At 53.5% G+C, this 11,388-nt stretch overlaps 1 protein-coding gene across 1 annotated transcript in view; it reads right to left on the reverse strand.

The window, feature by feature from the left end:
* The window catches only part of Tubb4a (tubulin beta 4A class IVa), a 6,892-nt gene extending 4,043 nt beyond the window's left edge, over window positions 1-2,849 (reverse strand). Inside the window, exons 1-3 of the mRNA XM_004632795.2 lie at window positions 2,705-2,849; window positions 2,148-2,256; window positions 1,917-2,027 (exon numbers count right to left, since the gene is read on the reverse strand). Of these exons, the coding sequence (XP_004632852.1) occupies window positions 1,917-2,027; window positions 2,148-2,256; window positions 2,705-2,761 (277 nt within the window). The 5' untranslated portion in view covers window positions 2,762-2,849. The remainder of the gene's footprint in view (window positions 1-1,916; window positions 2,028-2,147; window positions 2,257-2,704) is intronic.
* Between the last annotated feature and the right edge of the window lie 8,539 nt (window positions 2,850-11,388).

Below are 11,388 nucleotides of genomic sequence, written 5' to 3' on the forward strand. Positions count from 1 at the left end.
CTTCCCCTTGTTCCAGCCACACACGTGTGCTTATTCTTCTAATCTGTCAGGCTCAACTTGCTTCAGGGCCTTTGCATGGGCCTCGAGGTTGCCTGGAATTCTTTTTGCTCAAATCCTCGCCTAACTTTTCCCTCAGGCCTTGGTTTAAAGTCGCCTCTTTAGAAAAGCCATCTCTCTGGGCGTGGCGGTGCGCACCTGTAATCCCAGCACTCCGAAGGCTGAGGCAGGAGGATCGCTATGCACTGAGGCCAGCCTGGGCTACACAGTGAGCTCAAGACCAGTTTGAACTGCATAGGGAGACCTTGTCTCAGAAAGACAACAGAAAGAGAAGCCACAACAGTCCCCAGCTCAGACCTGTGGTGGCCCCTCCTTGCATTCCCCTCCCTTACCTCGTTCTGTTTTTCTTGGCAACACCTGTCACTGCTCAATCTCTCTTTTTTTTTTTTTTAACTTTCTCCAATTCTGGGGCTTGGACCCAACCACCTTTGCACGGAGCCCCACCTCCAGCCCTTTTTATTTCTTAAATTTGAGACAAGTTCTTGTTAAATCACTCAGTTGCTTAACCTAGGCTCAACTGTGGTCCTCCTGCCTTAGCCTCCCAGAGTGCTGGGATAACCCGTGCACCACCACACCTGCGCCACATCCTTCTCTGTCCTTCCTTCTGGAGGCCACAGAACGTGTTGTCCCAAAAGGGGCCACCATGGTCATTCTGTGTGCCTCACACCCTCTGGCCAGTCTCCTTAGTTTCTTCACAGCCACGCTTTCATCTTTCAAACCTCTGAGCAGATCAGAGAGGGGAAGTTGCTTGTTTGGGGTCACACTGCATATCTAGTCAGTCCCTAGACCTCAGGCTCTCAACTGCCCTCTGTGCTCAGACCAGCGTTAAAGGATGCTGGTGGGAGGAGACTGCCGGTGGGCCTGCAGCCAGCCGGAAGCAGGAAAGGCCCTCAGCAGCACCTTACAGAGCAAGACCACCCCCTTGTGTTTAAATGCTGAAAAAGTGCTTCACCTGCACTGTTCCCTCCATGACCTGTGGCCAGATGCTTCATCTTCTAGGTTAAAGATATCAATAGCAATAAAAAAATAATAATAGCACCAGCAATGAATGCTTATTTACCTTTTCCTAGGAGCCAATGACCAGCCTTACTTTTTTTTTTTGAGGCAGTTCAGTTTGGCCCTGAACTCACTATGTTGCCCAGGCAGGCATTGAATTCTAAGCGATTGTCCTGCCTCAGCCACCTCAGTGCTGAAATTATAGGCATGCACCACCACACCTTGCAGTGCTCACTATTTGCTGAATTCATGAAGTGGCAGAACTGGCATTTGCACCACACCAGTCTTGTGAATTAAGATGCCACCCCCTGCAGTGTTCACAACTGTAATCCCAGTACTCTGGGAGGCTGAGGCAGGAGGATGGCAAGTCTGAGCGTGTGGCCTTGGCTAAATAGGAAAGTGAGCTCGAGACTGACCTGAGCTACAGAGTGAGAGTCTGTCTCAAAGAACAAAGCAAAACTTGTTGTGTGTGAAAGCCTTCCCTGACCAGCCTGGAATCTCCAGTCCTGCTCCCAGAGTGGGCTTTGTGTCCCCTTCACATTCCCTGTGGTTACCAGCGATGTGGTTCTGTTAGGTGGGACATTTCTTTTTTCCCTTCCCTCTTTATTTATTTCTAGTATTGGGGGTCACGCCCAGGGTCTTTCTGCTGAGCCTACTCCCAGCTCTTTTAATTTTTTTTTGTCTGAACAGCTTCGGGCTAAGTTGCTTAGTTGCCCAGGCCCGGCTGGAGCTTGCCGACCTCCTGCCTCAGCCTCCCACGGTGCTGGGTGAAGGTGTAGGTTGAGGCAGCGGTCTCCATGAGGCACCACAAGCAAAGGGGTAAGAAGGCTCCGGTCCTTGTTTCGCTGTCTCGGGAGACTCACCAAACACGAAATTGTCGGGCCGGAAGATCTGGCCGAAGGGGCCCGAGCGGACAGAGTCCATGGTGCCCGGCTCCAGGTCCACCAGCACCGCTCGGGGGACGTAGTTCCCTCCTGCAGGGGAGCAGATGGAGGGCAGGTGGCGTGAGCGCAGGGGGCCGAGCGGTTTCCCGGGCCTCGCCGCTGTCCCTGCCAACCCACGCCCCCGCATCCGAAGGCTGCCCTGTGCCCTACCCGTGGCCTCGTTGTAGTAGACATTGATCCTCTCCAGTTGCAGGTCACTGTCCCCGTGGTACGTGCCGGTGGGGTCGATGCCGTGCTCATCGCTGATCACCTCCCAGAACTACAGGAGTGAGCGGAAGGGTGAGAGGGGCTCGCGCGGCCGGGCCTAGCTCCCCCGCCTACCTAGGCAGCAGCCTGCCGCCCCAGCGAGGTGACAGGGACGGGGGAGAAGGCAAGGACGAGACGACAAGAAAAGGGGTGGAAGCGGGGTGGCGCAGTCGGCAACCCGCGCAGCCGGCCTGTGCCAGTGCCCCGGCTGCGGCTCGGGGGAGGGGCGCGGTCCTTTGTGCGCGAGGGCACCGCAGGCCAGCTGTGCGGCCAGCTGTGGACGGGGTTGGGCCGTGTCCCGTGTGTCCTCCGCCTCTTTGTTCCCAGCCGGGCCCCGGCTCAGTGCCCCTCCCCCGTCTCCCCTAGGCGCCGGCCTCTTGGGGACCGCGTCCGGCAAAGGCGCCCGGGCCGGTGACCTGGGCCGCGCCCCGCGTCCCGCTCCCTGCGCCCGGCGCACGCACCTTGGCCCCGATCTGGTTGCCGCACTGGCCGGCCTGCAGGTGCACGATCTCCCGCATGGCTGCTGGGTACGCGGCGACGCGGTCGCGGACACTCGGAGCTGTGGCGACCGATGCGGCGACGGCGGCAGGCGGCGAGCTCGGTCCCTGCGCCCCCGAGCGCCGCTATATGGCAGGCGGGGCGCGCGTCACCGCCGGTTCCCCGTCCGCTCCGCCCCGGTCCCGCCCCGGGTCGCAGCTGTGTGTGTGTGTGTGTGTGTGTGTGTGTGTGTGTGTGTGTGTGTGGAGGGGGAGAACAGGCACAACCATCCTGGAGCCTCTGAGACCGCGGGGTTCCCTGCGTCCCCCTCAGCACCAGCGCCCCCTGCCCAGCCTGATTTCACAGCAGTCGGGGGCACTGTGTAAACCAGCAGCCGTGGAATCCCGCCGCACCCCATTGCGCCTCCACCCTGCCTCAGTTTCTCTGAGCACAGCCCACCTTCTTATTCAGCGTAGACCTCTTTAGCTAGAACCTCGCTTAGCCTGGAGGCCTGGGGGCGGGGGAGGCCGAGCTGGGTACTCTGGGTAGCTCTGAGGCAGAGGTGGGGGGCTCTGGGAGCTGAGCAGTCGAACAGTGCTTTCCTTTCCGCCTTGGCCAGGGTTGCTTGAGTGCCAAAGCTGGAGTAGGGTGTGGGGGCACTGAGTGCCACCCTGGACACCTTTGCTGGGTATGGGTCCCTCACGTGGGGACCTCGACCACAGCCTATCCTGGGCAGCACATCGCAGACTCAGATTAGATTTACAGCTGGATTACAATGAGGAGGACATGGAGAGGTCTTCCCGGATCAACACCTCTACTTCCTATTACAGTCCTTCCTTCCTTCCTTCCTTGCTTCCTTGTTCCTTGCTTCCTCCCTCCCTCCCTCCCCCTCTCCCTCTCTCCCCCTCTCCCTCCCTTCCATTCTTCCTCCCTACCCCTCTCTGTCCTTTCTTTCTTCTCTCCCTTCTTTACACAGGGCCTTGACATATAGTCCACACTGGTCTGTAGCTCAGTCCTTACGCTCACAGTGATCCTCCTACTCCAGTCTCCTGAGTGCTGGGATTACAGGCATACACCACCATCCCTCGCTTCTGAGGTCTTACAAACCCTTTTTCTTATCTTCACATTTCAAACTCAGGGCCATTTAAATTTTATTTTGACAGAGTCTTGCTCGGTGGCCTCGGACTTGCTACTGTCCTGCTTCAGCCTCCTGAGGACCTGGGAGGCCAGGTGTGCACACCCTACCCAACCTCTGCACAGCTCTGTGACCCCACTCAGGCCAGTTCTGCCTGTGTTCTGTCCCCTGCAAGGTGGCGGCCAATGCCTGCACTCTGGGGCAGGGCCACTGGAGGGACACGCAATGGCCCTGGAGTATATCTGTGCAGAGGACACTTATTATCAGGAGCCTGCAGGGTTTCCTATGGAAAGTGAAGGTCAGATCTCTTGGGGCCACTTCCTGGCCACAGCCTCCTGTGCACCTCCCAGGAAGCCTGGGACTTTTTTTGTTATTATTATTGTTTGCTTTGAGATAGGATGTCCCACGTAGTTCAGGCTGGCCTTGAACTCTCAGTTGTACACCAGCTCCCTGAGTGCTGGCAGGAGAGGTCTGCGCCATACTCCCGCTGAGGCCTGGGGCTATCCTTGGGGGTGCAGTGCTGGCTATGTGGTTCTGCCTCTAATTTTAGGTTTTTAAAAAAATGTATTTTGTGCAGGGTCTTACTATGCAGCTCGGACTCATAGTGATCCATCTGTTCTCAGCTTCCCTAATGCTGGGATTGCAGGAATGCGTCATCAGCCTGGTCTCCTTTGCAGGCTCAGCACACTTGGGCGTGGGGCTGGTGCAGCATGTAGTGCCAGGGATCTAACCCCAGTCCCTGTACTTGCCTAAGCAGTCACTTACTCCACTGAGCTATCTCATTGGCCCTCTGCCTCTAATTTTAAAGTCTGAACTCAAAGGTGCTGTACCATAGAGCTCCTTCCCTGGCTGGTTTATTTGCTGAATTGCCCCAGCTAGCTACAAATTCAACACCCTCCTGCCTCAGCCTTCCAAGTAGCTGGGATGACAGGTGTATGCTAGTGTGCTTGTCATGTAGTGAAAAATGGCTCTCAGTCAAAGGTGTTTGAGGTCCTTCTTGACTTGAACGAAGAATTAGATGAGACAAATAAACATACAAAAAAAAAGGCATCAAAAATTCACTTGAAGGTTGTATGGTAATAACAATAAGCTTGTCTTCTGGACGGTTAACCACCTAAATTTGCAGACCAAAATTAGAGAAAAAGGAGGGCCGCAAGGAAAGCCAACATTTTGGCCCCAGACTTCCAAGGTCAGTTAAGACTCAGGACATATGAGAACTTGTACTCTAACATCATGTAACTCGGTAGTGTCCCAAATTTTCTGATTAAGAAGATTATGGGCCAAAGAGGAAAGTGATCGATGATGTAGAGTGTGCCTAAGGAGAGTCACATGGAGAGAAAACATTCTCTCAGGCTTTCACAGAGAGCACATTGGCCAAGCAATGGCCGTGACTCATCCACATGGCTGACACTGACAAAAGATCTACAATCTGAGGTACAGGATTTCAGCATAAATCCTGAGGGGATTTCACGGACCTTATCAGACCCAAAAGCTACAACTCTTGTTGCATAGGTCCTGTTTTACCTTGGTCTTCACCATCCAGCAGAAAAGTATAAAAACAAAGTATAAGATGTAAAACCATGGTGTTATGTTGAGCTGTGGGGGACTCAGGTCAACAATTTCTGACATTGCCAGTGAAGCAGACGACCCAATGCTATTATGGGCTACTGGACTCTTTTAGAATATTTTGCTGAGTTTACACACCTATAATATTCAAATAACGGAACATAACAAAAAAAGGGGATACAGATGAATGTCCATTTTGTATCTGTGTATTCAAAGTGGTTAGGATAGATATATAGTTATATTCTCTTAATGAATAGATTTGTTCTAATGGTGTTTGTAAATAGGATATCAAGTTCACATCTTGTACAGCAATTAACCACTAGGAAGAATGTATGCAATGTGTTAATTATTGAAACTGTCCTACCAAGTTTGGTTTGAAACTGTCTCATTGCTATTTGTTTCTCAATAAAATTATGGAAAAAATCTCAAAAAATCCCCCAAAAATTCATTTGAAAAATGAGGGGTGCAGGAGTGAGGGGAAAAGTAGCCCTGTTGAGAAAACTTGGGCTGAGCAAAGAGAGGAAAGGATAAACAGGAAAAACAAAAGTGTTCCCTGCTTCTAGGAGTCGCCGGGCTGGCTTCAGCAGGAAGCCAAGCTAGTGGGCTCCTCTTTTTTACGCTATCCATATCTTTTGGAAACCCATGAGAAATGTCACACAGGCGATCCTGACGCTGTCTTGGGTCTTGTACTCTCTCTCTCTCTCTCTCTCTCTCTCTCTCTCTCTCTCTCTCTCTCTCTCTCTCTTTCTTTCTTTCTTTCTCAGTACCAGGGATAGAACTCAGGACCTTACGCTTGCCAGGCAGGTGCTTATGCCACTGACCTATCTCCCCAGCTGAGATCTTCTAATTGACAGGTTCAGTTTATTTCCCCTTCCACCTTTGCTACCCCTACCTACCTCCTATATCACTTGGTCACTGGGAAAAAACTTTTTATTTTTATTTATGTTTTGGGTACCAGGGATTGAGCTCAAGGCCCTGTGCTTGCCACAAGGAAGATGCTGATGCCACTGAGCTATCTCCCTGGCCCATGGAGAAAAACTTAAAAAAAAAAAAATTCATTTTGGTTGGGCTTGAACTCACTTATATAAGCCAGGCTGGGCTCAAACTCAAAGAAATCCTCCTGCCTCAGCCTCTCAGAGGGCTGGGACTATAAAATGTGCCCAGCTTGTAGGCAAGTATTTTTTTAGCAAGCTGTGTTTTGTGATGTGGCTCCATAGGAAACGAGTCTGGCTTTAGGCTGTCGTGTTGTAGCTTCAGTCCCATCTTCATGCAGCCCAGGCTTTCCCTGGCCACAGCCCTGTGTGTTCTACCTCCTCTTCCTCCTTCTTCTTCTTCCTCCTCCTCCTCTTCCTCCTCCTCCTCCTCATCCTCCTTCTCCTCCTCCTCCTCCTTCTCCTCCTTCTTCACCTCCTTCTTCTCCTCCTTCTCCTTTTCCTCCTTCTTCTTTTTTGCACAAAACTGTGAAGCCCCCAGGTTCCCCAGCAGTGATGCCTACCGGAATCAAGGTGTTTGCGTTTCTTAAGCAAGTTATGGGACTAGAGAGGGCCAATTATCTTGTGACTTCAGCTTACCAATATTATCTGAAGGCTAAATAGTGCTTTCACTGGAGCCAGGGAAATAGCTCAGCAGCACAGCACCTGCCTGGCAAGGGCAAGGTCCTGAGTTTGATTCCTGCTTTAAAAAAAAAAAAATAGTGCTTTGGTTATTCTGAGTTGTAGCCTCCAGATATCAGCTGTGATAACAATCCCGTGAACTGTAGTACTGTGTACCTGTAGGGCCAGCTCCTTGGAAGGATGAGGCCAGAGGATCTCTTGAACTCGGGGCTTTGAGACCGACTGGGGTAACATAGAGGGACCATGTCTCATAAAACGAAAAACAAACAGCAAAATTACTAGGCCCTAAAAAGAGGAAACTAGAAGTTGGATGAATGGTTTATTATGATTTTAAATTGTCATTAAAAGTTTAGTCCAAGCTGGCTGTGGTGGCACATGCCTGCAATCCCAGCACTTGGGGAAGCTGAGGCAGGACAGTTGCTGTGCTGGAACTGCATAGCAAGACCTTGTATGAGGAAAACACCAAGAAGAAGAAGAAGAGAAAGAAAAAGAGGAAGAGGAAGAAGAAGAGGAAGAAGGAAGAGAAGGAGAAGGAAAAGGAGGAAGAGGAGGAGAAGGAGGAGAAAAAGAAAAATGCAGGCGGCCAGTAATGAATATGGGGTCTGTTTCGTAGGGCTGCCATAACAGAGTGTCACATTTAGACACTCTGTTATGAGTGTCTAAATGTTATGAGGCCATTTAGATAAAACAACAGAACTGTGTGGGCCCAGTTCTGGGGTCAGAAGCCCAAGTTCCAGTGTTGGGCCGAGCCTCGCCCTGCCTCAGGTGGGAGTCCTCCTCCACTTCTAGCTTCTGCAGCAGGCCATCTCGGCCACGCCTTGAGAGACTGTTCCCGAGACAGGGTCTCAGCGCTGGCTGAAACGCCTGGGCTCCAGCTCGCCTTCTCCCTCCTCCTCCTCCTGAGCAGCTGGGGTGACGGCTCTGTGCCACCAAGCTGGCAGTGTGCTTGGCTGCAGGCGCCCCACCCTCTGCCTCTGTTGTCCCCTGTGGCTCTGGCTCCGTGTGTCTGCTCCTGTTGGAAGAGCAGCAGAATGAGGCATGGCGGCAGAATCCCGGCTACTGAGAGGCTGAGGCAGGAGGCTCCCATGTTCGAGCCCAGCCTGGGCAACTTGGCTAGGTCCTGTCTCAAAAGGCAGAAAGGGCTAGGGAGCAGCGCAGGGGCAGAGCCCCCAGCACGCGCCATCTCCCGGGTTCCACCCCACCAGCACCGAAACCAAGTAAATGAAGACACCAGGGACACTCCCTCATCTTTGCCAGTTACACCCAAAGAGCCTCCTCGCACACCGAGGCTCTGGAGCTGAGACACCAGCACACCCTTTGGGGATACGCAGCGTAAAGCTGCTACCTGGCTGCGTGTGGTGGCACAGGCCTGTCAGCCAAGCTGCTGGGGAGGCTGAAGCACGAGGACTCGTGTTTGAAGTCAGCCTGGGAAACTTTGTGAGAGTGTCTCAAAAAGAAACCAACCTCCTGTGTCATCAAGTAAATAGATAGTGGAGCCCTGGCCCTCTAGGATCAGAGCCAGTTGTGCCAAAGGGGCAAGGGAACAGGGGCTCTGAGGGACTGTTTGTTTGGTTTGGGTTGAGTTTTGTTCTTTTGAAACAGGGTTTTGTTAGTTTTGTTATTTGTTAATTTTGAGACAGGGTCTCACCATGTAATTCAGGCTGGCCTGGAACATGTGGCAATCCTGCCTCAGCCTCCCAAGGGCTGGCACTGCAGGTGTGTGCCGCCACACCTGGCTGTTAGTGGCGAGACCTGATCTCACACTGGAGCCTGGGCTGGCCTTGAACTCATGCTGAGCTCCTCCCCACCCCACCCCACCCCTGGGGCTGGATGACCTCCTGCTCCTTCACGCCCAGCTGTCACCCTGCCACTTTGAGGATGTGTCTAGAATGCCGATCGCTGGGCACCAGGTGCCTGGGCAGAGCAGCCTGAGCTCCCCAGCCTGGAGCAGAGGGCACCCTCCCACAGCTGAGCCAGGCTCCTGTGGCTGTGGTTACAAACTCCCACCACAGTGACTGTGCATCATTTCACACTCAGGGAGGTCAGAAGCCCAGGATGGGGGACAAATCCTCCCCTTGATGAAGTGCAGATGTTGGCAGAGCTGCCTTCTTCTTGCAAGCTGCAGGGATCCCATTGCTTGGCTTTTCTGGCTTTTTTTTTTTTTTTTGGGTGGTACCAGGGATGAAACTCAGGCCCTTGCACTTATTCCACTGAGCTATCTCCCCAGTCCCCTTTCTGATTACTGAAGCCCCAGCATCCCTTGGCTTATGGCCCAGTCTCCCATTTCATGGCCAGCTGTATGTGTATATTTGGGTGTTGGGGATCAAAATTGGGTCTTCTTTTCTTTTCAGACAGGATCTTGCTATGTAGCTCAGGCTGGCCTGGTGCTCACGTTGTTGGACTCACAACAAGCCTCTTGCCTAGTCTCCCGAGTACAGGGATTACAATTGTGCACCACCATGCCCAGTGAAATCAGGGCTTTTCATGTGTTAACCATAGGCTCTGCCACCTAATTCCACCCTCACCTCTCCATCTCAGACCCTTTATAAAGACCATTGTAGCAGCGGGTGGTGTGGCACACCTATCAGTCCAGTGGTCTGGGAGGCTGAGGTAGGAGGATCACAAGTGTGAGCTCAGCCTGGGCAACTTAGTGTCTTAGCCCTAGGTTCCGTCCCAGTTTCTCACACAGAAATGTGATGGAAGTGGACCCCTCAGATAAGCCAGGATGAAGTCCCATCCCAAAGCCCTCGACGCCTCCCAGTCTGCAAAGCCAGGTTGTCTGCCACAGAACCAGATCCTGCACGTGGGGCCCCTGGCCCACGCCTGCGCAGTGGGGGCCTCACCCAGCCCCTCCCAGGGGCAGCTGAGGTTCCGGGAAGGGATGGAGGTAAAATGCTGGCCTGGCCTGGGCAGGTGCTCTGTGCTCCATCACTTCCGGCTGTCACTGACAGATGCAGAGCCACTTGGGAGGTCCCTGCAGCCAGGCTCCTGCCACCTGCCACCCCTCCCCTTCTCACTCCAGACCCTCAAGAACCGGTGGCTCCAGCAGTACAGCCAGGAATCGGCCAACCCGGGGATCCCCGTGCTCCTGGCCTGCGGCACCATCTCCAGCACCTGCGGCCAGATCGCCAGCTACCCCCTGGCTCTGGTCCGGACCCGAATGCAGGCTCAAGGTGAGAGCCGGCCGGCAGGCAGCACGAGGCAGGAAACCTCTGCTTGGGCCTCCTCCCTCCCTGGCTCCTTAGTGGCAGAGCCCCGGGGCTGGGGTTCTCCTGGATGTGGGAGGCCTTGGTAAGTCCCTGCCTTGGCACGAGGCCTCAGACGACCCATTTTTGGCACTGCCAGTGGCGTCTGTTACCCTGAGGAGCTGAGGATTAGCGAGCAGGACAGCCGAGGGAGCCTGGGCAGAGCATGCTGGGAGTCTTAGCTGAGCTGAGGCCGCTGTTGGCAAAGCCCTGGCTTTTCTAGGAGGGCAACTCGAGTTCCAGTTTGCAAGGCTGGGTGACAATGTGCAGCGGGCTGGGAGCAGAATGAAGGGGAGTCAGGGCCCTGCCTTGCTGTGGTTCTCTGTATTTTTCTTTACAGGTTATTTTTCCCCTCCACAGAAAGCTTTGCTCTGAAGTATCGATTTAGGGATAAATTATGGAGAGATTATCAGTTACTTTGGCTGGTGTTTTGTTACTCCGAGGCATGACTCTTGCCTGTCATCTCATCATTAGGGAGGGTGAGGCAAGAGGATTGCAGTGAGTTTGAGCTCAGCCCAGATTACAGACTGAGGTCATTGCTGGCCTGAACTACGCAGTGAGCTCAGGGAAAGAACTGTGGTACTGAAGTCAATCCCCACTGTCTTTTCAGACCCAGTCAGTCAGGAGGTGTTCTGCCTGGTGTTTCCTCTGACTGACGGGTAACTGCTGGGTGAACCAGCCTCCTTTCTGGTTCTCTGTGATTGGCAGGTTACATCATGTGGTCCAACCAGGTCCCCATGCCCTCTTCTACTACATCCATCTCCCTCTGAGCATCAGTAAGTACATTTCACATCTCATTTGTGCGTAGGTATTCCTGTGAAATAAGCCTGCTGCTGAGCTGGCCTGTGAGCTCAGTGCACCAGCCCTTAAATGAGGCCAGGCTCCTCGACAAGGATTAGATCTTGCTGTCCTGCCCAAGGCTCATGCTCCGAGGTGGGGTCTTTGGAAGGCGATCAGATCGTGGGCATTTCCTCATGAGTACGTTAATCCACTGGTGAATCCAGTGCCGAGTGTGCTGTTTTGGGGGTTCTGGTCCGAGGAGGGGGTCCCTGGGCGGTGGCCCCAGCAAGGTGCATCTGGCTCCCTGTGTCTGCTTCCTGCCATGCTGG

This window comes from Octodon degus, unplaced genomic scaffold, assembly GCF_000260255.1.
Source record: "Octodon degus isolate 3935 unplaced genomic scaffold, OctDeg1.0 scaffold00050, whole genome shotgun sequence".
Classification (NCBI taxonomy): domain Eukaryota; kingdom Metazoa; phylum Chordata; class Mammalia; order Rodentia; family Octodontidae; genus Octodon; species Octodon degus.